This window comes from Symphodus melops, assembly GCF_947650265.1.
Source record: "Symphodus melops genome assembly, chromosome: 17".
In the NCBI taxonomy this organism is placed as follows: domain Eukaryota; kingdom Metazoa; phylum Chordata; class Actinopteri; order Labriformes; family Labridae; genus Symphodus; species Symphodus melops.
In genome coordinates this window covers 1,672,485-1,698,222 of record NC_136707.1, presented here as the reverse complement: position 1 = coordinate 1,698,222, position 25,738 = coordinate 1,672,485, and the positions used below count along the sequence as shown (strand labels likewise).

Below are 25,738 nucleotides of genomic sequence, written 5' to 3'. Positions count from 1 at the left end.
CACGGGGCGCAGGAACTGATCACCAGCAGCTCACGGACACACTGCTAACATTTAAAAAGGTGCCAATGGATCGCCTCCTTTTTTTATTGTTGATTCCTGCAACGATGATAAAACATCAGAAATCTGCAAATAAGGTGGCGTGAAACAGTCTCTGTATCGTTTCAGGACCCGATCGGTGCGTCTCGAATTTAAAGGTAGATAGAGGCTTGGGAGGTTGTGCGTGTTTGAGTCAGCTCTTCTGAATCTTAAGCAGGAGAGTTTTTCTTTAACGTCCTCGTCAACTCAGATTTCTCCTGCAGTTCTTCTTCATTCATCTGATCTCGTACTCATCGCGTGTCACGGCGGCGTTTTGCAACGAGTTTATTTCCTCACATCTGGACCGCAATGACACGAGAAATTTAAAGACTTCTCGCTCTGCACTAATTCCTGTTCCGGTTCTGTTTCAGCCTTCAAAAAGCAAACCATCGCTTCGTTTAGTGCATGACATGAAAACACACGTGACACATTACAGCGATGAATCCAGTCATGCTAACTTGAGAATTCCACCGTTTATTGACTTCTCCGTGCTAGGAAAGTTTCATTCCCAGCTTTTAACAGACAGAATCAAACAGTATATGCATGTTCACGTTTAACACACGACTGACCACGCACGGAGCATTACGAAGCAGCCATTTTTAGTGCTGAATGGAAGAGCGAAAAGAGCACGTCAGACATGGGTGAGAGCTGGGGAAGCTAATGTTCTCATGCAACAAGCTGAGGGCTGAAGCACATGGCCTTGCGGTTAGGTGGCGCCACATGTACGGGGGCGATCACTGGCTCCTTTCTCTCTCTCCCTGATGTCCTTCTCTACCTGCTGCCCTCAAAGTTAAAACATGAAATCAACAAAGAAACTGACAGGACTTACCTCATGCATCCTAAAAAGGTGATGAGTGCGATACTGACCACCCAGCCGGCCGAAGCAAAGGCTTTGGGCATGGTCAGAGCGCCCGTGCCCACGATCAGGTTGAACATGTACACCAGCCCCACCTGCAGGAAGACGTCAGGGTTCAGTTTAAAGCAGACTTCTGTGTATCTGTCGTGTCTGTTTGCCCGCTGCAGATCTCACTTCCTTCGGGATAAGTTGACGATCATTTTATTGCTTTTGTCAGTCGAGTTTGGCGGCTTTGATTGAACCTCTGTGATTGAAAAAGCTTCTTTTACTTCAACAATAACTCTGAACGTCCTGATCATTTCTAGAGATGTTTGTTTTGTTTTGACATTCAGAATAATAATCTGGGTCTTTTATTAACAAAGAGCACTTGACTCGTCACGTTTGGGTATTATGTTGAAGCTTTTATATCCGTCTAAAAAAAGTCAAGTATCAACACCAGAGTTTCACATTCCAACCACGAGAAAACCTTTTCGTTCTGCCGCTCCTCCCTCCCTCTCTCTCTCTCTCTCTCTCTCTCTCTCTCCCTCTCTCTCTCCCTCTCTCTCTCCCTCTCTCTCTCCCTCTCTCTCTCTCTCTCTCTCTCTCTCTCTGCAGGGATCCAGAGAGTCCCATCAAATATTCATCATTTACATTATGTGGTCTTTCTTTGGAGGGAAATCTCAGGCCAGGCCATATCAGGTTCTCCTCAGCACCCGGCTTGATAACAGCAGGACAACTTGTTGGACAGTTGGGTGAATTGATCAGCCGCTGCCCGCCCGCCTGCCCTCCTCCCTCCTTCCCTCCCTCCTCCTCCGCCCTATCAGGTAGCAGAGTGAGTGCTTAAATGATTCAGAGCTTCAAGCTTCCTGGAGAAGGAAGAAAAAACCTCTTTGAGCTGAATTTACCCTTTGTGGACGTAAGCAGATTCACGAGTAGTCAGGACTCCATCCAGACCGTAAAGAGGAAGATGTGTAAGCAGTTTAGCTTCCTCTTTATTCTTCACAGCGCTTCTATGTGCACCATCACCTACTAACTGACACATTACTCATGTAAACCCCAACGACGGTTTCTTAAACGTCTTTATGTTACCCGTCTAAATATCAGACGACATGAACCTTAAAATTCTTCAAGTCAACACGACAGAAAATTAAAACTTCTAACCTCGGATCGTGAAGCTTTATTTTCTCTGTCAGTGGGACTTTTCATTCTGCAGCTGAGATTTAAAGTGCACATTTTTTTTACATCGTTTCTTTTACATTTTAACTGGAGTTCAAAGTACATGACCTCATATACCATTAAAAAAAAAAAGATTAATTTTTAACCACAGCTTTCTGCAGGAAACTCACAAACGGGGAGTAGGGCTCTCCGGACTCTGTGATTCCACCTGCCATGGTTGACGATGACACTGTGTCTCTTCACCTGAGGGACAAAAACATACGAGTGTTGAGTAATGCTTGTAAACGGGAAAAATGGTAAATGGAAAACAGCCTGTATATTTCTTTTCTAGTGCACACAGTGATGAGAAGCTGACTGTGTGAAGTGACCATCAGTGTCATCTAATCTCATTCACACGTCGCTGTAATAAGAGCACACACTGAATTTGAGTTTTTTGGGGGGGAGATCACAAAGTACGTCTATCAGTTTCTATCAGCTCCTTCTTACTGCCCAATCTAAACACATTAACTGAAAACACAACAAACCTGAAGAAGTCCATTTATGTAAGATGAATGAATGGGACAACAACGTGTTTCTATATTTATTTTATTTTATTTTTGTTGTATAACTTGATGTATTTTATGGTCGTGTCTCAGGATGTGAAAATATCTCATGCAATCCTGATTTAAACTAACTTATGTTATATTATTGAGTCAGGTGTTCATATTGCTCTCAAAGTTTGAATATAGATTTATTTTTATTTTTATTTTAAAGCACATGAGGCCTGATTAGCACATCAGTATTCCATTTAATTCAATGTATTATGATATTTTACTGTACAGCACTTTGGTCAGCTGTGGTTGTTTTAAAGTGCTTAATCAAATAAAGTTAGATTGGATCGACCCACATTAGCACACCTGAGGATCATTTACAAAGTAAGGTGTGCAAAGACAATAAAGGAACATATTTCAATTTGATGTAGTTTGTTTTGTTTTTTACATTGGACGAAAATGCACAAGGTCATGAGACATTTCCTTTATTAAGAGAGCAGCTTTTTTAATACACATAAAACACAAAGCACCACACGGTTCAATGTATTTCTCATGTTTTATTTTATATGTAGCTGTGTGTTCAACCAAATCTATCCTTCTTTAATGTTTGCATAAATCAGTTTTAGCATTATGGAGTTCACATTTTGATGTTGATTTAAGTCCCTGTTGATGTTATTGAGCTGACATTTGCTTGCTAGCTGTGTATAGTAAACATATAAACGTGACACAAGCTGAAAACCAGAAGAATACACATCTCACCAGAGTGTTTTGCTAGCTGTGTTAGCTGCTCGGGCTAGCAGGATGCTCCAAGCTGTCACCCTCTCTCGAGCTGTAGCGGAATAAACTCGACCCCTCAGCTAGCATGAACTCTTTCCGTCGTCAGATAGTTTGACATAAGTCTGTTTACAACTAAAAGGACCGACAGAAAAACATGTTCCCGCCGGCTACCGAGGCACCAACACTTCGCTAAGTGAAACAGAAAACTGAACAGCTGATCTTCCCCCGCCGCTGCATCAATATCCGGTGTTCTAGCGCTGACATGACGTTGAACTTCCGGTGATCTATTTCAAAATAAAACCCAGTGTCCGATATCTTACGTTTGTTTTGGTGTGTTGTTGCGTGGCAAACCTTTTATTTTGAAGGCAGTTTAGGGTTGTGTTCGGTGTACATGTTGTTTAGCTTAATGCTTTTTAAAATGCTTCTGAATCACATGGAAAAAGGTCCAATAATAAAATCAGTTTGAGCCATTATTGTGTTCCTTTTGCAGTTAACTCTACTCTGCAGGTGTATGCCGTCAATAATATTATTAATAATATAATAATAATAATAATACTAATAATAATAATAATAATAATAATAATAATAATACTACACCTTGGTTAAATAATTGTTTACTTTTTTTAACTCATGTCCAGGTTTGACTATTTTCCCATTTTCTGCAGCTTAAATTATTGAAACAATCAACCCTCTTGACCACAAGATACATAAACATGTCACATGACCTGCACACCTGTCTGGGATTGCCTCTTTGCGTTTCCACGTCTGTTATCTTATTGGGGCTTTTGCAGTTTGCGGCAATAAAAAAAAAAGAAAAATGATCTATAAAGGTTTTACAGGTTGGTAAATACTTAACCCCTTTATGTGATTCTTTTCCTAGCTTTCTATGCAAGACTTTTTTTTCCCATAAAATGTATTCACTTCTAATAAAGTAAAAGAGCTGATTCAGAGACTCGTCCATGCGTGGTGGAGGGTTATTTCTCATCTTCTAGACTGAGTTAAGGGTTCAGGAAGATTACACAGAAGCTGTGAAGAAAAAGAAAAAAGCAGCCCTGAATATCTGACCAGGAATGTGCAGATAAGGGTCTGGTATGTAGGGATTATGTCAGGATATTAGAGGGAGGATATGACATTTAATCCTCCTTCCCATTTTGCAGAACAGTAAACATTTATATGTAACATGTCACAAGAACTTGCTGGTTCACAAAACCACCAAAATCCACACAACACAACTTTATTTTCATCCAGTAACCTTTACATTTGCTAGAAGCTGTAAATACACTAATGTCATGATCTTTAGTTTACATCGGTTTTATTTAAATCACGTCTAAAAGCGTAATAAATGCGTCATAAATAATAAATGAAGAGTATGTAAAAGTCACATCTCAAGCAGCCTAGTCTTGTTACTTTATGTGTGTTAAGGTATGTTGAAGTATAGTTATTGTAAAAATTCATCAAAACATATTCTGGCACACATTATCTGTGGATCTTGCTGAACCACAGTATATACATGTACGTTAGAAAAACAATAATAGTCAGTAAATACATGACAAAGAACACGTGGTCGACGATCTCTGCGATCTTTTTGTAACGTTGAGGATAAATTTCCTTTTCTTCTCGTCTGCTGGCTTGTTGTCGAGCGGCCTTCACTTCTTCAAGAACCTGTTTCAGGAGGTTCAGGTCGTTGGAACCATCTAGAGGAAAACTTCTCTCCTCTTTCATCTGGATGTCCTCTTCTGCTCCAGAAGGCCCTGTGAGGGAGAGGATGCTTTATCTGGAGGAGCAATATGTAACTCTGACACCTGGTGTGTGAAACGGGTACTGGAGTCCAAATTCAAAAACACTAGACGGAAAAGTCTCCTCCTGGAATTTCAAACATGTAATTAAGGGTTTTAAGGTTTCTATCAACTCTGTAAATTTAGCAATAAATTATGAAAACTTTAATCATTTGACAGCCCTAGTTTTTTGGTATCAAAAATCCATGAATCAATATATTTTTTTAAAGTTTATTAAATGGCAATTTCAAAAAAATAAATTATAAAGTCTGTGGTAGCGTTAAACATGAATAATCCTAGGCGTATTTTCCTTGGTAAGGAATCAAAGTGGCTGATTACTCCTGTGGCTCATTTGTGTCCGGCAGGAATTTGGGTTTGTTGATGGGAGACGAGGAAAGCATCGTACATACCATTTTGGTGGCCATCTTCCAGTTGAACCTCCTCCTGGGTATCATCAGAGCCTCCAGTCTTACCGGCACAGCAACCATCCAATTCATATAGGAAGCCCACTATCATGGCCTCCAGAACACTCACCCCCACCAGAGCAAAGACAGCAAGACAGTAACTGGCTAAAATAAAGGTGCAAAAGAAATTTGAATGAATAGTCATCTTTTTGGGACCAACAAAGGACACTCTTCCAGGAGACCAACAAAAAAAAAAAAAAAAACCTTCTCCTAAGAGAATGCATTCATGTCCCATTGGCAAAGTATTGATCTGATTCTGATAGGCCACAACCCAAACATTCAGCATCGATCTATAAAGCAAGGAATCACGGTCTGTCATAAGCCACGCCCCTTTGCATCCAAACAGCCTTTTAAGCTATTTTGAATTTTATACCAATGTGCGTTACTCCGCTACTTTTGGGCAACCGTGACCACATTTTGTTCTAAACCTCTCTTGACCAACCTGGCTACCAAAGCAGCCACAAACAATTCTTAACGTTGAAGAAAGCAGTAATACAGGAAAAACTAATCATCTCATTAGAAGAAAAAAAAGCATTATTCCAAATGGCCACAGACTCCAAGCCAGGACTGATGTAGACATATTTACACGTCAGGTTGAACACCTACATAAGCAGCTCACCAATATATGGCATGATGGACTCAGTGGACGGCAACATGTCATTAAGAATGAGCAGTAAGACGGAGATGGAGAGCAGAATGGTCACTTTGAAGCTCAGTTTTTCCCCACTGGACTGTTTGATGAAGAAGGAGCCCACATCCAGGATGAGAAAGTAGAACAGCGGCACGATAAAATTGATCACATAAAGCATTGGCTTCCTGGAAATTGCAATCTAAAAAAAAAAAAAAAAGCAAATTGATAGAAGGAAACATACTTGAAACATTTGCCAAATTCATCATCAATACTTTCTTACTGTGTATACAAGCCTGGCTAATGATACTCCTCCTTTTTTTACAGATTCATTGCTTGTTTCCAGTTTAACCAGCTCCCATTCTCCCTGTGTAACCATGAGCTGGTCAGAGAGTTTATAAAGGGAGGACTCATTGCTGAGAGTTCCCAACTCGATTTCATCCTCTGTGTAGATGATAAAACAAGTCACTAACAATTAAACCAAATATGTTCGAGGGTATTTTGAACATTAGAGTGAAGAGAACATATAATGTGATTTACCAAAACAGTTGAAGGATCCAAATGTAATTGTACATTCTTGCGTGTCGAAGGGAAACAGGTTGAGATCGAGATGGCAGGTGGAGGTCAGTCGCTGAACTGAGTTTGTAAGCACGAAACCATTCGCCATCAAAGTAACAAGTGATCCTTTATTGGTACTCCCAGTATCTGAGGCGCTGAAAAGGGTGAAAAGCATAACATATCAGAAAAAAATCTAATTCAATTTAGAATTTAGTGCCAATAACTTTTCTTAAAAGTTTTTTTTTTCTTTTTTAATCAACATTGAAACACGTTTAATTTGTGGACGTTTGTCTGACAAAGAAAACAATTACAAAGAAGATTTTGATCAGTTTCTTATTTAGACTGTAGGCCCCTAAAAGTTGAATATCTGTACCAATCAATCAATCAATCAATCTTTATTTATATAGCGTCAATTCATAACAGGTTATCTCGAGACACTTTACAAAAGCAGGTAAAGGACCTTACTAAACATTGGCCCCTATAGAGAGGAAATAAAGTGCAATCATATCAGGATCTGGTCTGTGATCAGTAATTGGTTTTAATCATTAAAGAAAATTAATCGATATTGACTAACAGGGCTTTGACTACAGATGAATTTGATGATGAAGGTTCTGAGGAAAACTGACTCTAACGTCAACACATTTGGCTTCAGTGGAACTATTGATTTACACACACACACACACACACACACACACACACACACACACACACACACACACACACACACACACACACACACACACACACACAGGTGTACTATTGTGATGTCTGACTCACCTGTTCAAAGGAAACAGGTGACCATCGGGCTGTACAAACATTGATTAACGACTAAACTTCCGAAGTGAGCGAGGACATTACAAAAGGTTCCTCAGCAGTGATGAGATCACTATGTATAACTTAAAGTGTGTCAAGTAAGAAATAATCATTGTATAAGGAATTTAAAAGTAAATTTATCACCATCTTATTCACAAGTAATCATTTTATGTGCTTTTTGAAAAAGATTCAACCTTCACTTCTGTGGTTTAATAAAAGTATTTATACATACTCCTCTTGGATGAAGATGTCTGGGAGCCACAGTCTCGATCTCGGGATGCTCAGTCTATTAATCCCACAAAACTCATTCGGGTTCCAGGTCAAAAATTCATTCATCCAACTCTGAAAAAAAAAAAAAAGAAAGAAAACTTGATGTTTGTGTGTTGTTTTTGTTTTTTTGTAGCGATAAAGCTCTCTTGATTTCAAAGATCATTTCTTACTATCTGGGTCCAGATGTGACTCTCGACAGTTTGATACTTCTCGTCCTGCAGAGCAAAAAAAAAATCTTCTTTAGCCAAAATCATCTTTCACATAAAAACACTAGTAACTTCCAGAGAGTGAGATTTTTGTTTTGTTTTGTACTCACCACGTGTAAAATGCCGAAGATCAGCATGTCCAGGCCGACTCTGGTGGGTTTAGTCCAGTCCTTCACGGGGCGCATGATCTGCAGCGCATCATCGGCAGGTGTCAGCTTCAGGTGAGTCAGAAGGTTTAAGTATGAGCAGTTTTGAGTCTGACAGCTGGAAACACCTGCAGGGAACGAGACGAAACACAGTTATAGATGAGGAAAACTTTTTAAAAAATAAATCTATATTTAAACTTTGAATACCAGCTGCTGTGATTTACGCCCAAACTCACCGGTAAGAGTGAGGAAGACGAGAACCTTCAGGGTGTCCATGACCGTTTGCCTTCATCTCCATCTCAGCAAAGTCTTTTTAACCTGTGAAGCTGTGTTACATAAACACGACAACAATGCAGAAGAAGAGGCTGCACCAATAGATCGGCTCTGACTCACTGCACTGTAACCGTGTGAGGACATTTCCATTGTTCAAGCATGAGAGAGTCAACATTGAGGAGAGCTCGCTCTGTTCTCCGTGGTTTCACACACCTGTGGTAAAGAGAAAAGCGAGACGGGGTGTCTGTCACGTGGAGAGTGTTTATTTTCTGCCTCTAGCCTTTTTTTTTTATCAATCACTTACTACAATAGGGACAGTGGGAGTCCACGGTCGTTAGCACAGTTCATTTTGGGGTCCTGAGCTGAAAAGTTTGGGGGCCCCTGCTCCAGAATATCTGCTAATTCAAGTTAGGGTAAGATTATTGTGCAGAGCTAAAGGTCTGCACTGTATATTGGTGTAATCCATCCATAATTTATACCACCATTCCTGTTTCCCGTTTGGGGTCACGGGAGGACAGGAGCTGTCATTGGGCGAGAGGCGGGGTTACATCCTGGACTGTTCACTTGTCAATCACAGGGCTGACAGAGGGTCCGCTAGTCTGCGCTAATCACTGCAGCACTACACTGTTGTACTGACAAATGTAGTCGTAACAGAGAGACTGCGAAGCTTTGCTGTGAAATGAATCCAGAAAGGCTTCACTAAAGCGTCACTGATCTGCACCTGAAGAGAAGCTGGAGAGGTTGAGAAATCACCAGAGAAAAAAGGAAGTACGTTAAATTAAGAGAATAAAGATGCAGTCTGAGTTTGTATTTTAGAAGTTTATCTTAAACAGAGACACAGACACAGAAAGTTAAAGCTTCTTAAAAAGGATGCATTTAATTCAAAACATGTGCACAGAGACTCCAGAAAACAATCAGCCGCTCCCCGGATAAGTCTCCGAGTCCTCGGGTTGTTATTGAGTGGAAAACCCAGATAAACCCAGATTTTAGTTACGTATTCATTTCAATTTTAAACCAGCGAACTTCGGAGTATAAGGGCCACGTTTCCACACATTCATATTAAAGTCCACAGGTGAGTTTATACAGCGCTGTGAGGTGTCAGGGGAAAACGTCAGTGGGGATCTGGAAGTCTTTGAAGGTGTAGAATGAGATGTCTCCGTGGTCCACGACGGCACAAACCACCTGGATGTCTCCGCTCCTGAAGGCCAGCTGCTTGATGGCTCGCAGGTCCGGCGCGGGGTCGTTGAAACTGAGACACACGTTTATTTAGGATGTGTGAAAAGGTCGGTCGTAAATACAGCATATTCTGGTATGGATACAAAAGTGTTCAATATCATCTGTTGAGGAAATTCACTTCTCATATGAGAGGTTTTCATTACCTGGGCGTGTGTGTGTGTGTGTGTGTGTGTGTGTGTGTGTGTGTGTGTGTGTGTGTGTGTGTGTGTGTGTGTGTGTGTGTGTGTAAATGTTAACTGCAGCTCCATCAAATCAAACAAAAGAGACGTGACACAAACGAAGGGTTCTTGTTTGTTTTGTATCAAATGCTGTGACTCTTTTTTTGTTTTGTTTCCTGTAAACCGATCTTTAGCAAACATGTACTCTTCAGGCAGCACCTGCGTGTGTGTGTGTGTGTGTGTGTGTGTGTGTGTGTGTGTGTGTGTGTGTGTGTGTGTGTGTGTGTGTGTGTGTGCCTTCTTACCTGCACACACACATGCGGGCATACGGTTTCCCCGGCTTGCTCTTCTTGAAGTCAGCCACCGTGTCAGGTTGGTAAACATTAAAACAGATCTTCCACTTGTCGGGTCCTTTCAACCTGAAAGGACAAAAAAGCTTCACGTCAAGCTAATGGCGTCCGCTCGCCGCTTTGTCTCGCCGTCTTTGTGTGTTTAGCGATGAAACCGAAAAGCTGCGATGGACGGGAGACAAAAACGTCTAAACACTCTGACCGACTCTCTATCACAGGTGACTGAGCGTTTACATCTTCTGATGACCGTGATCCTAAAACACACGGCATGAGGTCACACTGTTAACGCCAGCCTGGACTGTTTGTTTACATGAAGCTTGTTTACTGTAAATGCACACGGCTGTGCTCCCTGACGCTACTGTTTTAAAGGCAGGGTTGGTCATTTTCATCCAGACACACATTTGAAGATTGTGGGTGAAGTTGTCTTTAGGTCCTGACAGAAAATAATAACTCGGGTTCTCTGAGAAAAGGAACAAAGAAAATCCATCGTCTGTAAAACCTGTAAAAACTTCGACCAATGTCTGCCACGAGGTACCAATCTGATGGACCAATCACACGCCTCCCTGCGAACCTGCTCGCTCTCCACCTCTTGCACGAACTCGACCACACTCAAAAGTTTCCAGACAATGCAAGCGATGAGCTGAGGTCCGCTTCCGGAGCATCGTGCAGGGGGCGTGGCTTTAGACTAGGAGGCGGGGCTGGGTGTAGACAGAGCAACAAGGGAATGCTAATTTCAAAATCATGCTAGTTTTTTTTTTTAATTGACAGATCCTGGTTTTTGCAGCTTTTAACCATTTAAAGACCTTTCATCGCGTCATCAAATGCAATTTAACTGAACGAAGATGGATATCAGAATATTGATTGAAAAACTGCCCGACGAGAAGAAATGTGACAAATGAGACAAACAGTACCTGGACGCTCCCTCAAGTAAACTGGTCGATTCAGTCACCCGGATTTTTTCCAAAAGATCCGCTGAAAAAAAAAGGAATCAGAGACATCCAATCAGAGTAGATTAAAATCCAGGAAGTGTGTGTAAAGAATTTGAGACCACGTCACTGTAAACCCACCAGTGGGGATTTGTTCTCTCGGGTTGTGTAAAGGAGTCACCTCCCTGTTCCACAAATGTGCTGGTCCACCTTTCCGTTTCTCCTGCCGCCTCGCCTGGAGCTCACGATACTCCGCCCAGTTCCTGCAACGCCGCACCTGGAGGAAACGCCAGGTTTGAATAAAGCAACGCACCACGACACGTCCTCATATCTTCGTGTGAAACACTAACCTCTCTGTCGTCGTTGACGTTCCACCGGTGACTCCTCCTCTCCTCCCTCCTCTGCTCCTTCACCTGCCGCAGGTTTATCCTCCGCCTCCAGGGGGCGACGTCGCACACCCCCACGGCTAAGGACCCCGGGAGCAGAGAGGGGTCTGGAGGGGCCAGGCAGCTGGGGCGGCGCTCGCCGGAGCCCAGGTCCGGGAACGAGAAGTAGCTGAAGCGCCAGCGTGAGGAACCGGACGCAGGCTGGTGACGTGATTGGTCCTCGAGAGGATCCGCAGTCCACCAGGTCCTGCCCCCTTCCTCTTTCTCTGCCGGACTTTGAGCTGCTGTTTGGGTCTCGGATCTCGCTGGAGATGTCACCATATCTGACGTGTGACTTTTTTTATCCTCGTCTTCCTCGTGGACGCTTTTGTCCTCCTCCATTCTGTCGGCTGAGGAGTATTCTTGTGTTTCAGTTGGACTAAAGTGGGGAAAAAAAACAGACTCACTGCACGGTGTGTTGATGGAAAATCTCACGGCGCTATACGGGAAGTGGGGCGCTGGCTAGTCTAGTGGTTATGTCCCCTTGTACACCAGCCTTGAACTCGAATCTGACCTCTGCACCTTTGCTGGCACGTCATCCCTTTCTCTCTCCTCCCAACATTTCCTGACTTTCATCATGTGGAAAACCTCCAAAGATAACTTAAAAAAAATGATAATAACATAAGAGGTGGAGCCTTCAGTTGTCAGGTCTCGTCTACCTTGTTTACCTGGATGTGGTTGCCGGCGTCGGGCTGGCGCTGCGTTTCCTCTTCAGCTGTTTGTCCCGTGACGGAGGAAGGTTCAGCTGCCGGGCATAGGACGAGGGCTCCGAGCTGCATCGAGTCAGACACGACGAATGGATTCAAAGTGTGTTGAGATGTCACGACGCTGTTGCTGTCGTTAGTTAAAGTGTCAATCTCAATCCCGTCTCAGATGCATTAAACATTCAGTTACCTGGGATCAAATCTGTGCACCACGTAGCCGAGCCTCTTCAAATGTGCGAACACCTTTTGTGATGAAAAAAAAAAAAGTGATTTTCGACTGGCCATTCTTAGACTGTAAGCATTATTGTAATAGCAATGTGCATCACCTCACACTGACACACCTGCAACCTTGAAAGTGCTTGAAAGTGCTTGGTAAGGTGCTTGAGTGTCTCAGGTGTTTCATACCTGATACTGCTGCAGGCTCACCGTGCTCGAGGACAGGAAGCTCTCGTAGCCGTCCTGGATGGACAGAGGCAGGCCCCTGTGACACACCTGCACGTTCCCCTGTTCACACAGACGTCACCACATCAGCGTCCACAGGCGACGTGTCGCAGTCCAACTCTTTTGATGGCATGTAATTAAACCCCTGAACAACACAAACACCACACCCCTGACAAACAGGTTTCATCAGCACTCACACACTCCATGAGGTAGAGCGCCTCTTCAGGGAGGAGGCACTGCTTTCCGTCAGCAGAGAAACCCATCGTCTGCCAGAACTTCCCCTTCCAAGAGAGACAAACTAACTTTAGTGACATGTCATTAAAAGAGTCAAACAGTGTGTGTGTGTGTGTGTGTTACAAAGAAGAACTTACAGCTGGAGACTGAAGCTCCACTATCTGCTCTTTAGGCATCCATGCTGCACGCACCAGGTTCCCTCTGCAGTGAAAAAAAAACATATAAATAAATCCTACATTTGAACAGTTCAAAATCTCCATGAAGGCGTCTGGGACAAGAGAGCACGAAAACTTAGTTACAGTAAAAATACAAGCAAACTTCCAGTTCATAGGGTTCTGCAGAGACCCCGTCCTCTGACTGGGATGTTTCATGTTTGAGGTGATTTTACCAAACACTGCTCCTGAATCCTCTTTTAACAATCTGCAGAAACGCGGCTGCTGCAGCATCAGCTTTTAAAGCTTGAACATTTCAGCTCACACGAGCGACGACGTGAATGACTCGTCACTGGACGTGTCGCTCCTCTACTCACAGCCTCTCCACCCTCTCCTCTGAAACGAGGCTCCAGTGCTCCTCCAGAGTCTGCTCCAGACGCCGCCTCTGCTCCTCCGAGTCATCGGGGAAGAAATCCTTCTGTCCTCGGACCGGGATCTTGTGACTCCTGGAGCGGGCTGCAAACAGATCCGATGGACTGAAATTCAACGAAATACAACAACAGTATTTAAGCTCTGGAGGTGTTGTTTTTTTGTTTTTTTTTACAACTGAGAGAGACGAAAATATGTAACCAGAAAAGTGCCTGACTATTAATAATTACATTCACTGAATAACCACGAAACTGTTTTAAATAAAAACTTTTTAAAACTAAAAACTAAAATAGAAGAGAATGCATTTATTGTCATTATACAATTGTACAACTAAATTATTTGTGCACACAGATAAAAAGAAAACAGAACAGAAGCTATCTAGGATAGATATTTCAGAAAAACAAAATGAATATTTGCACAGTATGAAGTAAACTATAGCAATGTATTGTGTGTTTACAAAACTAAGTGATCAAACTAAAAGAACATAAGTGAGAAACACATTCAGGATCATCAATAATAATTGGAGTTGCATTGACTGTCAGGTTGGTTCAAACAGCGAGCTTACTACGGAGGCCCTGAAGTGCCAAAAAGTACTTTTATAAACAACCTATATAATCAACTTGTACACACAATACAGAGACAAACTAAAGCTGACACCAAAACCAACAACGCACCTTAATATTTCACTGAACAACTTCTCTCCGGTGTCTGCCATGTTTTGCTCCGCCATGTCTGTCATCTGCGCATGCTCAATGGTTGCTCGTCTCCTCCTGTTCCGGGTCCTAGCGCCGCCAGGTTCAACAGCAATCACATGTAGTTACACATGTAGGCCAGCAGAGGGAGCTAAATCATATAAAAATTTATGATTTATTTTGATTTATTCTTTTATATGATTTATTTTGATTTATTCTTTTATATGATTTATTTTGAGTTATTCTTTTATATGATTTAGCTTGACCGGTCTCTGTTCTCCGTTCGTTGACCGGTCTCCAACTCTGCCACTGCAGAAGAATATTTAGTTCAATTTAATTAGCTTTACAAAGCTACTTGGTTACGAAACATGAATAAAAGAGGAAACAACATCAGCAAGTAAGCAAACGAACAGCTTGTGCGTTGACATTGAAGTTACATACCCGAATTTCCACATTGGGGATCAATAAAGTTATATCCTATCCTATATCCCCCCCCCCCCTTTACTGGCGGCCTTGGACCCGATTCACCTCAGTGTTGTTTTCTGAAAATGTACAGTGACACCCAAATTTCCCATGAAAGTCTTCAACTTTAATTCTGATTACCCATAAGCCAAACATCATTAAAAGGTGAGCAAATATTGATGCTGTTCTCCATGTGTCTGTGTGTTTGTATGAGGAGGAGTTATAATGAACACATCTGCTTAGTATACAGTGTCTGTAGAGCAGGTTCTTTGCAGCACACAGTGAGTACATGTACTTATTTCTAAATCTTTATTCTTACATCTTAACAATAATTATAAAAAAAAAAAAAAAAGACATTGCATGAAAGTGATGAGTGAATAATCTATTTCTCTTGCAGGTTTCCTGAGACAAAATGACAATTGTTGGTGTCCTGTTCCTCATCGCCACCTCCACCGAGTTGGCCGGTAATTGTTTAGCCTGCGTCTTTGTGTCTTTTGTGTTTTTTCGTTAAATTAAATAATGCTGCTCATAAGTACACCTTCTGAACCATATTCACTTTTTCACACTGAGAATTGAATTTGATTTGAATCGTGTACACGTTACGATTTAAACATCCTGAAAACTGCCTGAGAGATAAGAGACATTTGAATCATTTTAAACATGCAGGCTGATTCGTATTGTTCAAAATCATAATGTACACATGTCTAAGAAGGTCCGTATCTCTCTGTCTCTTCTACTCATTGACCTCCAACATTTTTCTTCTTTTTGCTTTTCTTCAGGGAGTGTCAACATCAAGACCCTGGTGTTCCCGGCTGAGTCGAGCAACACTTATGTTGAGATGGACCAACTATTCTTTTACAGATCTACAATTCATCGAGCGGACACTTTTATCCCAAGCGACAGAGAGTAAGCACAACACATTAAAGATCTTTAAAAAAGGGAAACGACGTCAGTGAGTGCAAACAAACGGCTTTAAGTCTGATTGGACACACAGGTGCTGACAGGAAGTGACCAGAGGCAGAGCACAACATCGTCATATTGCGTCACGTAAAGAAAACTTTCAGGCAAAGGAAAAACACATTTTTCTCGTCTCAGGGCAAAATGAGGGCTGGATTCACGACCATTCAACACTGCTACCATGTTTCTAATGATACACAGCTTCATGTAAATGGGTGAAGTATCCCTTTAAGGAAAATGTGGGACCGTTGTGTGTGTGTGGTGTAGGTATGTGTTTCAGGACTGGGTGTATGAGCGGCAGTTAATCTGAGGAGCGCTGTTCCCGATTGACAGACTGTAGGTTTTGTTCTTGTGGCATTGGCTGCAGCCCACAACGGCCAAAATTAAACGCCTGCAAGTTGAAACAAAAGTATTGTAACTTTATTAAGAAAAACATTACAATATTCACTTGGTTTTAAATGGCATTTGGTTGTTACCATGTATGGTTAATTGTTGGCGTTTCTGAGCCTACATGTGTGATTTATCAACACTTATTACCTGCTGATGTTGCAAACTGATTTATTTGTAAGATCACATCTAGAACATTTCTGCCCTGGACTTTGAAAATGCCTCCATGTTTGTATTAAGATCAATGTTTCTGCCTTTTAAACTCACAACTGGTCCAGTTCCCATTCAGACAATTGAATTGTTATTGAATTGTCATATATAAATATATACATATATTTTCTGTTGTTGGTAACTCTCCCACTAAAGTGACCAATCGAAGAGTTTGTTTACTCTTGGGTCCATACTTCTGCCCTATGAACTGGAATTGAAATGTTTAAACAAGAACTCAACATTGATTGGGTTCCAGTTCAGACAGCCCAATTGTCAGTTTAGAGTTGAAATATAAAAAACAGGGGGACAAGCTTTTGGGAGAATTAAATATCCAAGCCCTGTGCTCAGATTGTCTCTACCTTTGCAGCAGCACCGTGAGTACAACTTTCATATCTTTCCATATCTACCACCTTTACCACCTGAATTTCCCTCGGGATCAATAAAGTATCTATCTATCTATCTATCTATCTATCTATCTATCTATCTATCTATCTATCTACCTCTCCAGCTGAATGAAGTAATATGTACTTTGTCTTGTTTTCTGCAGATCAGCGGGACAAAATGAAACTTTTACTGGTCTTCTCAGTTATTTACATCTCAATGGAGCTGCCAGGTAATTGTTTTCCCTTCTGTCTATCCGTGCACTGAAGTATGTGTTTTATTATTTAAGGGCATTTAGCTAAAATCCAGCTCGAGAAAAGAAAACGTGTGTGCTGCTTAAAATGAAATATAGGAACAAACTAGGGTTCCAGGACTCGGTTACCATAGCAACAGACTGAGCTAAAGTTGCCTCTCTTTCTGGATTGTGGGTTGAGTTGCCCCCTTTTCTATTTGAACATGACTTCGTTTTCTCTTGAAGGCAGCGTCGCCATCAAGACCCTGGTGTTCCCGGCTGAGACGAGCACCACTTACGTTGAGATGGTCCCTCAGAAACCCCTGAACCTGCAGGCTTTCACTCTGTGCATGCGCGTGGCCACGGAGCTGAGCGGCGAGCGCGAAGTCATCCTCTTCGCCTACAGGACCAGACACTTCGATGAGCTGAACGTGTGGCGGGAGCTGGACGGCAGGTAGGCACTCCGCAGGTGACTACAGTATTTTTATTCTGTTTCGCCTTCTGTTGAGAGAAATGCATACAAATTAAATTCAAATATTTTTGTTAAGGTTGTCCTTCTACCTGAGCGGAGAGGGCGTTTTCTTTAGCGTCCCTGAGCTCGGGCCACTGGAGACCCACCTGTGCTTCACCTGGGATTCCAGTTCGGGGGCAGCTACCCTCTTCATGGACGGACGGAGAAGTTCCACCAAAATCTACAAACGGGGTCACACTGTGCAACCCGGTGGAAAGGTTATCCTCGGACAGGATCCAGATTCCTATTTTGGTGAATTTGATGCCAACCAGAGCTTCGTCGGTGAGATCTGTGACGTGAACATGTGGGACTCCGTCCTCTCGGACAGCACGATCCGAGACATGTCCTCCATGAAGAGAGTGTCCAGGGGAAATGTCTTTGACTGGGAAAGCATAGAGCTTAAAGTTAATGGGAACCTGCAGGTTCTTAATCGTGAGCTTTAATGAGGTTCTTCTTCATATTTCTTCTGAAATAAAAACACGAGCTTGCAACGCCTGTTGTTTTTTTGTGCAAATTCACGACATGGTGGCAGATAACATGAACCTTTTTACTCACCATGTTTGTCTGTTTAATCGTAAAGGGTCTTGTAAAGAGCTTTTGTCGTCTTTTGACTAAAGCAGTTTTACACAGCAGCTCACTCATTCACAACCATTTAGACACTGATGGCAGACGTTGCTGTGTAAAGAAAATAATCCCATTCATGCAAATGTATCTGGTGTTGACCAAGCAGCAGGAGCAACATGGGGTTAAGTGTCTTGCACCTTTTTTTTTCTTGCATCATGAAAAGTAAGGTAGTCATTAAGGTATGATGATCTCAGAGGACAACAAAACTACAAGCTACAGTGAGTTCAGCTCAATTCAAGGACTACAGGTGATACAATCCTTTGTAATCTACTTTGACCTAAGATGTCATGAGTAGGCATGATTATACCAATTGCCAAGTCGGTTACTCAAGTCAAGAACTTCCAAACTCCCATAAACGTCCCCAATAAACCCGGTTTGTTGACTTGCATGTAAAGCCTCAGATGTTACTGGAGATGTATTTTGGTGAAGCCATTGTTTGTTCCTTATTCAGCTGCTGCGTCCTCAGTCTTAATTATGTCAGAAAAGAAATACGACACACAGGTCTTGTTGACAGGCACGGACGGGGTTCGAACCCGCGATCTTCGGTTTACGAGACCGACGCCTTACCACTTGGCCACCGCGCCTGGCAGTGTAGAAGGGGCGTATTCTGAGAACATGAAGACATTACACTCAAAAACGTCCGACAATGAGGAACTTGATTTTATTAACTATTATACTATATTAACTATTAAAATTAAATAGACGTGTAGACACGCTTTTTTTTGTTTTAACTACGCCGAATATCTAACAAATAACTCATGTGTTATGTTTATCTTGTGTACATTTCGTGGGACAGGAAATTGTTAAAAAAAAATCTAATATGTAAATAAATTTGCTCGCGCGGATGGAACCATTATCGAGAACACCGGTGTAATGGCGAGATTTGCTACCGTGTTCAAAAAGGTCACCAGAGTGCGAAATTATAGTCTATAATCTAATATTGAAACACAACCACACGTTGTATTTACACTTTAAAAGAAATGAGATTCTTGGTATGTTACTTGATAATCAAACTTTTATTTAAGACTTTAAATAAAGCTTTTTCTCGACCGACCTCGTCGGCATGATCGCATTTCTCGATGAGTCGCAAATCTCGACATAACACCCCGGAACTAGCTAAAGTAGGTTGACAGCATTAGCAGCTGGGTGTTGATGTTTTTTCCGGGGACAAGTGGTGTTTGCAAATGAAATCTGATGATCTTCTTGTGAAGTCCTGATGAATGTCAGGAGTAGCAGATGCTGTAAGTAAAGTCATATCTGCTGGAAAATCAGGGCTAACGTGATAATAAGCAGAAACAAGCCTGTGTGTTAGCTAGCGCATTAGCTAGCCTGCTAGAGGAGCTCAGTGTTTGTGTATCTTCAATTAAAATAAAATAAAAAAAACACGCTTTAAATAGCTATGTTTTTTTTTTTACTAATCAAATGCAATAACATTACAGTAAACCGTGTTATGCGGCTTCAAATAAAATCTTGTAAACTTGCTTTTCTTCAATAATTTAAAAAAAAAAAGCTTTCATGCTTTTCAAAAAGCTTTCAATCATGCGTCAAATTATTAAATGTACTTACCACTGACGTTGTCAGGCTTTACTTAATATGCATTTAGACACATCTTCTTGTTAATATCACGTTTTATGTCAGAAACTCTTATTATTGATTAAATTAAATTAAAGTTTAATAATCACAAGGTGACCCTCTGAAGTGATTTGAATGTTGTCTCCTTGAGGCAGGAAACCAAAGAAAGGATGCTAAAGGCATGCTGTTTATTCTAATGTACCACATTTCTATCATGTCATTAAATACTCCTGTTCATAAAGTTGTCACAATACCAGAGTTTTAAACTTCTATAATAACCAGTATAAAGCTAATAATACTTGCAACTGTTTGGAAGTCCTATACACCTGTTATTTCTTACATTAAAGTTGCACGCAAACACTTGTCTAGTTTGCACCAAAATATTTCTAACATTAGAAATGTTTCCATTTTTTTTGTGTCTTGTTCTGTGTTCTTCTTCCAGTCTTTGACAGAGTCCACCTGACCTGCAGCTGAGTCCCCCACCCCCCTCCTCCCTCTGCCTTTTTCGCCATGCCTCTAGTGGTGGACGCTGTGTGGGCGATTTGGAGCATCGGTGCCGGCATCTATGACTACTTCCACACCAGTGCCATGGAGGAGAGGATCCACACGCTGGAAAACGTCCTCTCCATCCACCAGTTTGTGATCGCCGGTCTGTCGGCAGGCCTCATCCTGCTCATGACCTACATACTGTGGAGAAAACACTGAAAGAAGAGATACTCTGACCAGGCCCAAGAACCGCCTTCATGTTGGGTTTTTTTTTTGCTGGACATCCATTCAGTTTCCATCCTCATATCTTCAAGGGAAAGAGTTTGAATCATGTTCACTCCTCACTCTTTAAAATCAAAGATGTCCCAGATGAAGTCCGGAGCACTGAACTCGGCAGAAAAGCCTCCTCCCATATAACATGCAGTCTCCATCCGGTTCTCCTGGGATAGTGGGTGCTGGGCCTGTTTATCTCTCTGTCTGTGTTTTGTATGTTTACTAGTCTGAGTAACACTTTGACAAAACCATAGCGGCTTCTAAAGGCAACTTTTGCACTTTTCCATTTCAGTCTGAGCTTTAACGACCTCATTGTCTAAAGAGAACACCACTTTATTTAACGATCATTGTGTGATGAGGGATTAGAAAGTTTAGTCATTTTTCTTGTTTTTGCTACAACTTCAATAAGTTCATAACTTTTGATTTCTTTTAGAAACTAAGTAACACCGTGGTTCTTATGCCTCAAGGCGGATCGATGGTTTCCTCATGTTTACAAATGAGTTCTCTTATCTTATAATATTGCTTGTATAGTTTGTTTTCCCCTGAAACATGTGCAATGTCAGTTTTAACAAGTTGTCCTTCGATAGGTAGTTCTTCGAGGGCTTATGTAACCGATCCTTGCTCTGTTTTTTTTTTTTGCTCTCTGTTTTTAAACCCTGTAAGTACTTACATCGGTACGTAAAGTAAAATATGAGATAGTATTTTCTGTTAAATACGGTCCCTGGACATCAGGCTTTTAAACAAAATGTGATAATTAAGTATTGATGGAGAGAAAGCATGATTGAAAGATGTCATTCATGCCCTCTCTGGGGATCATTTCCCACTCATTCTTCACATCCAGCTCTTGAATTTTAAAGCTCTGAATGTCGATGTGTTACCTCTTGAGGAGATGAATGTGAAGGGAATTATCAGCACGTCGTTACCCCTGATCAAAGTGTGTTTAAGGTTCACTGCGGTCAAACTTGAGGTGACCACAAAAACAAACGCACTTTGTAGAAGTTGTAACACTGGGAATGAATTCATCCTTTGAGCGTTTTATTTTGTGTGTATTTTCATGCTGAACACGAGGGATCTGAGATTGAGGTTACTGTAGGTGTTAAGTGTTTTTTTTTGATGTCCTTGTTTAATTTGTCCAAGTTAATGTCTAACAAACACTGTAAATTGACCGCTTGTGAGTGTCTGTGACTGAGAAACCACTACTATGGCTCTGGTAAAAGGGAATATGTTTGAATAAAAAAATGAGAATCTAAGATGCACTTTCTGCCACGTGGTTGTGTATTTATTATATATCTTTTAATGTCAAATTTTTACATTAAAATGTATCGCATTAAGCCCCGCCTCTCAGCCAAAACCTGCACATGTACTATAACCACAACTCCATGATGCAACACACAAACAAAGAGTTTATAAGCAAAATAATTACAGTCAACATAATACACTCTGCTAAACTGGTTGTGGTTGGATTTGGACAATTTATGGAATCTGATGTTGGGGGAGGGTGCAGGAAATGCATTTTTATAGGTTGAAATATTTCCTTCCATAATTGTTAACTTGTAAATTGTATTTAATTTTATTGTTTTGGTTGCTTGACATGTAGCAGGCGGCTTTCAAACATTTTCTCAGAAGACTAACGGCCAACTACGTCCGAAGACGAAGAGAGAAACTTTTGCCATATTACAAAAATGCAAGCTCATTATTAATAAAAAAAAATGTAAACTCATATTGTTATCTGGTATGCAGTAGGATAATGTAAAACTAATACCCACACGTAGGACTACATGATGATGAAATGATGAAACCACAGCTTTTCACATCGGCTGATTTGTATTTTGTTCTGACATTCGGAACATTTATTATTGACAGTGTATGCAAAAGTATTTAAATTACCTTTACATGGTATCTTCTATTTTCAGAAACACATACAGAATCATTTCAACAACTACTTTGGTGGTAAAAATGTGCAGTGAATAGTAGACGTAGACACAAGTGGGACTCGAACTCTTGTACTTTTTATCTGAGCATCGAAGGTTCTTACACACTGTGTGCACTCTTTATAAAGAAGTCTCTGCTATTCCTAACAAACTGATACGATTGTTTATTATTGACTCAAAAGAGATTCATCTGTGCAGAAGGCGTAGCCACAATTTGTTAGCAAAACTGTTAATTATCTCCTTTCTAGTTTACAAGTTTTATGTTTTATATCGTTTGTTTTTAACCCTGCTTATAAGGTGTCCTTGGGTTTTTTGAAAGGCGCCCGTAAATAAAGTTTATGATCATTATTATTTACAAGGGCGAGCTAAAACCAATGACTTACTCCTGAAGATGCAATACACCTCTATCCTGTGAAAGTATAAATTATGCTCTGCAACTGGGAGTCTTTGATGCATTTGTGACTGATTACCCCTTTTTGAAAGAATAACTTATTGTATGCATTATCATACACAAAGACATAAGTCTTTGATTTTAAATCTTTATTGATAAAACAGAAAAATTCACGTGTCAGCAGGCTTATTGGCTCACACTGCCATGGATCCCCTCGTCCTCCTCTGCACCTGTGTCCTCTCTCTGAAAGACAAATCGAGGAGAATCAAACTTTCCTATACATACTTACAGTGAGACATGAGCAGAACACTCTGCTGGTTCTTTCAGCTGACTTACTCCAGCCTGCTAGAACATCATTTGTACTTTTTCCTTCTTTTTTTTTTTTTTTTTTTGAATTAAAGCATTTAATCCATGTTTGTGTGTACGGTTGCAGACACGGGCAAATAAAAAGCCTCATGGGCTGCGACGTGAAAAATAAAAACAATTCCAAAACACATCTGAATATCAAAAACAAACTTTAAGCATTAAATTGTCATTCTGTTGAGTTGTTATGCACCGTTTGTGCATAATTACATGAAAATGTTTAACACGGCCAGCGAATTGTTGACATCGTTAGCTCGAGCTGGATGTGAACACACGTCACATTTTCAAGTCTGCAAATCTGGATCTTTAATTCCAGCTTACAAAAAAGATATTCGATTGATTGTGAACGCCTGCAGCCTGTTCTCCATACAAAAGCAATGATTTACCTCGGCACGTCCTCCTCTTGCTCATCCATTTCTTCAAGATCTTTTTTCGAAAGATGTGCAACAACTGCTGCACCGACGCAGTCTCCCAGGATGTTAACGGGACAGCTGAGGCAATCCCTGAAAATCACAAAGCAAATGAACCTGCGTACTGTGTCAACCGCTGCTGTTTGATATGAGATGTGTTGCACAGGTCAAACTTACAGGGCCCATTGTAGGATCAGCAATAGGCAAGTGTCCCTTGCAGGTATCCCGAGAACTTGCAAGGTGAAAATGGTGGTGGCTGATTCTGCAGCTGGAATCCCTGCCTCTCCTAAGCTCGTCACTGCTACGGTAATACTGTAGAGTGAAACACAGAGTCCTGTCAGAGTGCACCCAACATCATCCAGACTCTCATCCAGCCCCACAGACACAAAACAGCACACTCATGCTGGCCTTACATATGTACTGTTCACATTTGTTCATTAATACCTGAAGATGTTTGCACTAATAATTACATGGTGCACAACATGATCTTCTAAACATAAACATTTTATGGGTCTTTCTTTTTGTGTTGATCCATGAACCAAAGTCCAGAACCCCAAACACGTCAATGTTCCTGTTTCGTACGTAAAGTGAGGGATCAAGTAAGGGTAAGATTCAACACAGAGTTGATCATGAACAAGCTCAAGTGTTGGGACATTTGACAGTAAAAGTGTTTTTACATTTTTTTTGTGACACTAAAAGGCCAAAATATAAAGAACAAAAATGTACCAGTTCAACATGACTGCTCACGTACTGTATGTAATTTAGGGCCTATGTTTGAACCTCCTGAGAACAAAGTTGGACAATCTCTTTGCTTAAAATAATTTTATATTTAGGTAGTCATTGGAAAAATGTAAAAAAAAATAAAATAAAATAAAGAAAAAACAAACTATTCCTTCTCACACTTTAATAGCCTCTCCTGACTCTATCCCCTGTGGCAGCTGTAACTGGCATTGATTACTTATGCAGAGTTCACCTTGATGCATATGGTCTTGTTTAGTCACATGATTATTTTGGTCATAGTGCGGCATCTTAAAACTCCTCAATGACGCTTTAAACTAAAATGAGTTTGTAGCACTCACAACTTTTACTCTCAGCTTTAAATCGACAAGACGGAATACTGGAGCTGTGACTTACGCGAGGATAAGTAGCTGGATCCAGTTCAGGTAGATGCTGTTGACTTGGGCGATGAAAATGACAGAAACCACGATGTATAAGGCTGTTCCATCCTGGTTGACATTGCACCCAAGTGGCAGGATGAAGCGGGTGACTCTTTTGTCAATGAAGCTGACATCCTCACAACACTGTATGGCCAGCTGAGTCGCAGTGCTATGAGAAACAGTTTATTCAGGTTTGTTGATATCTATCTATCTATATACATACATACATATGTTATTTTTTTCTGCATCTATTTCCTAAATTCGTTTTGTGTTAGCATACAGTCAAAGGCTACTAACAAGATTCAAATGATCTCTTACGTCCGTGAGAAACGCATGGCCTTTTGCAAGGCAGGATAAATCTCCTTCATGAAGTCCAAGGGGTTTCGTCTCACTATCAGGAGGTAGATTAGAGGAAGGACAATCAGTCCATGGATTATGAACCTGGAAAGAGAGGTGACAGTACGTGTCGAGTTCCTCACAACGGCAGCAAATGTGATTCATTGCACGCATCTACAAATAACAGCAATGTTGCTAAAAAGTGCGAACGAAAAAAACGTACCCATTAAAAGCCACGAAGGCAAACTTTACGAGTTGTAAAGCAGTCTTCATGTCGAGGCCGACGTCAACGACGTACTTTGCAGTCATGAACAGCAGTCCGACAGGAAAGAACCTGCCAATGTGACGACAAAACATGAGTGAGTGTGTTTACTCCACTGCAGGTGAGGTGAGGCTCACATTATTATTGTCATTTACTGTGTTTTTGATCTGGCCCTGTTACAGCCAGTCTTTCTACATTGATAATAATGGAACACTTAAAATGATGCCACACACGGCAGCACTTAAAGAGCCTAACCTAGTTTGTTATGCCAGTCCCAATATGGGCCTTTAAAATACCTAAAGCTCAATAACAGTACGACAGGTAGACATGATACAGAAAATAGGCAGCACGAGATCACAGACAGAGTCCTCTTTAAAATCAGTCTGAGTTTGAAATGACCCCATTCATTATCCAGTTTTAGCTCTGCAGGTAAACAGTTTTACATATTGATCCCCAGATTCAAACATGGCTACTTTATAACACGTGACAATGATGTGATCTCACCAAATACTTCTTGAAA

General features: G+C 41.2%; 5 protein-coding genes and 1 long non-coding RNA gene across 8 annotated transcripts in view; 2 read left to right on the top strand and 4 right to left on the bottom strand.

Moving 5' to 3' along the window:
- Positions 1 to 2,333, bottom strand: part of tmem104 (transmembrane protein 104) — a 42,031-nt gene extending 39,698 nt beyond the window's left edge. Inside the window, exons 1-2 of the mRNA XM_079367209.1 lie at positions 2,257 to 2,333; positions 905 to 1,026 (exon numbers count right to left, since the gene is read on the bottom strand). Of these exons, the coding sequence (XP_079223335.1) occupies positions 905 to 1,026; positions 2,257 to 2,301 (167 nt within the window). The 5' untranslated portion in view covers positions 2,302 to 2,333. The remainder of the gene's footprint in view (positions 1 to 904; positions 1,027 to 2,256) is intronic.
- A 2,039-nt stretch (positions 2,334 to 4,372) lies between these two features.
- Positions 4,373 to 8,550, bottom strand: LOC306838836 (5-hydroxytryptamine receptor 3C). The gene is made up of 9 exons (XM_079367210.1): positions 8,490 to 8,550; positions 8,218 to 8,381; positions 8,072 to 8,116; positions 7,864 to 7,973; positions 6,801 to 6,973; positions 6,544 to 6,704; positions 6,252 to 6,462; positions 5,579 to 5,737; positions 4,373 to 5,144 (listed from the first exon to the last, which is right to left on the bottom strand). The coding sequence occupies exons 1-9, from the start codon at positions 8,527 to 8,529 to the stop codon at positions 4,870 to 4,872; spliced, it is 1,338 nt and encodes a 445-aa protein (XP_079223336.1). The 5' UTR covers positions 8,530 to 8,550; the 3' UTR covers positions 4,373 to 4,869.
- A 774-nt stretch (positions 8,551 to 9,324) lies between these two features.
- tsen54 (TSEN54 tRNA splicing endonuclease subunit) lies at positions 9,325 to 14,399 on the bottom strand. Of its 2 annotated transcripts, none has more exons than XM_079367208.1 (12): positions 14,256 to 14,399; positions 13,530 to 13,688; positions 13,138 to 13,201; positions 12,964 to 13,047; positions 12,752 to 12,829; positions 12,516 to 12,568; positions 12,290 to 12,394; positions 11,547 to 12,000; positions 11,338 to 11,473; positions 11,182 to 11,242; positions 10,226 to 10,339; positions 9,325 to 9,775 (listed from the first exon to the last, which is right to left on the bottom strand). In XM_079367208.1, the coding sequence occupies exons 1-12, from the start codon at positions 14,318 to 14,320 to the stop codon at positions 9,625 to 9,627; spliced, it is 1,524 nt and encodes a 507-aa protein (XP_079223334.1). In that variant the 5' UTR covers positions 14,321 to 14,399; the 3' UTR covers positions 9,325 to 9,624. The 2 variants fall into 2 exon arrangements, with proteins under 2 accessions (XP_079223334.1, XP_079223333.1); XM_079367207.1 differs by having other exon boundaries at positions 12,731 to 12,829; positions 14,256 to 14,398.
- A 2,009-nt stretch (positions 14,400 to 16,408) lies between these two features.
- On the top strand, positions 16,409 to 17,904 carry LOC306838842 (C-reactive protein-like). Of its 2 annotated transcripts, XM_079367220.1 has the most exons (4): positions 16,409 to 16,663; positions 16,837 to 16,902; positions 17,149 to 17,356; positions 17,451 to 17,904. In XM_079367220.1, the coding sequence occupies exons 2-4, from the start codon at positions 16,851 to 16,853 to the stop codon at positions 17,854 to 17,856; spliced, it is 666 nt and encodes a 221-aa protein (XP_079223346.1). In that variant the 5' UTR covers positions 16,409 to 16,663; positions 16,837 to 16,850; the 3' UTR covers positions 17,857 to 17,904. The 2 variants fall into 2 exon arrangements, with proteins under 2 accessions (XP_079223346.1, XP_079223345.1); XM_079367219.1 differs by lacking the exon at positions 16,409 to 16,663 and having other exon boundaries at positions 16,814 to 16,902.
- Positions 17,905 to 18,736: 832 nt separating this feature from the next.
- On the top strand, positions 18,737 to 21,638 carry LOC306838848. The gene is made up of 2 exons (XR_013781129.1): positions 18,737 to 19,278; positions 20,052 to 21,638. It is a non-coding gene; the product is annotated as an uncharacterized lncRNA (long non-coding RNA).
- A 1,186-nt stretch (positions 21,639 to 22,824) lies between these two features.
- Positions 22,825 to 25,309, bottom strand: LOC306838843 (excitatory amino acid transporter 3-like). The gene is made up of 6 exons (XM_079367221.1): positions 25,180 to 25,309; positions 24,939 to 25,061; positions 24,598 to 24,789; positions 23,641 to 23,775; positions 23,440 to 23,556; positions 22,825 to 22,933 (listed from the first exon to the last, which is right to left on the bottom strand). Exons 1-6 carry the CDS (start codon positions 25,263 to 25,265, stop codon positions 22,885 to 22,887), a joined length of 702 nt encoding a protein of 233 aa, XP_079223347.1. The 5' UTR covers positions 25,266 to 25,309; the 3' UTR covers positions 22,825 to 22,884.
- Positions 25,310 to 25,738: the final 429 nt, after the last annotated feature.

What these genes read in the sequence shown, in the direction of transcription:
- LOC306838843 (XM_079367221.1), bottom strand. Translation starts at nt 25,265, where the DNA reads ATGACTGCAAAGTACGTCGTTGACGTCGGCCTCGACATGAAGACTGCT. An exon ending in GCCATGCGTTTCTCACGGAC is followed by an intron (nt 24,790 to 24,938) that starts GTAAGAGATCAT and finishes TGTTTCTCATAG; the next exon opens with CACTGCGACTCAGCTGGCCA. An exon ending in ATCCAGCTACTTATCCTCGC is followed by an intron (nt 23,776 to 24,597) that starts GTAAGTCACAGC and finishes TTCACTCTACAG; the next exon opens with TATTACCGTAGCAGTGACGA.
- LOC306838842 (XM_079367220.1), top strand. Translation starts at nt 16,851, where the DNA reads ATGAAACTTTTACTGGTCTTCTCAGTTATTTACATCTCAATGGAGCTG. An exon ending in CATCTCAATGGAGCTGCCAG is followed by an intron (nt 16,903 to 17,148) that starts GTAATTGTTTTC and finishes TTTCTCTTGAAG; the next exon opens with GCAGCGTCGCCATCAAGACC. An exon ending in TGGCGGGAGCTGGACGGCAG is followed by an intron (nt 17,357 to 17,450) that starts GTAGGCACTCCG and finishes ATTTTTGTTAAG; the next exon opens with GTTGTCCTTCTACCTGAGCG.
- LOC306838836 (XM_079367210.1), bottom strand. Translation starts at nt 8,529, where the DNA reads ATGGACACCCTGAAGGTTCTCGTCTTCCTCACTCTTACCG. An exon ending in CGTCTTCCTCACTCTTACCG is followed by an intron (nt 8,382 to 8,489) that starts GTGAGTTTGGGC and finishes CGTTCCCTGCAG; the next exon opens with GTGTTTCCAGCTGTCAGACT. An exon ending in TAGCCAGGCTTGTATACACA is followed by an intron (nt 6,463 to 6,543) that starts GTAAGAAAGTAT and finishes TTTTTTTTTTAG; the next exon opens with ATTGCAATTTCCAGGAAGCC.
- tsen54 (XM_079367207.1), bottom strand. Translation starts at nt 14,320, where the DNA reads ATGACAGACATGGCGGAGCAAAACATGGCAGACACCGGAGAGAAGTTG. An exon ending in TGAGCCTGCAGCAGTATCAG is followed by an intron (nt 12,569 to 12,730) that starts GTATGAAACACC and finishes TCATCACAAAAG; the next exon opens with GTGTTCGCACATTTGAAGAG. An exon ending in TTACTTGAGGGAGCGTCCAG is followed by an intron (nt 10,340 to 11,181) that starts GTACTGTTTGTC and finishes TTGTCCTTTCAG; the next exon opens with GTTGAAAGGACCCGACAAGT.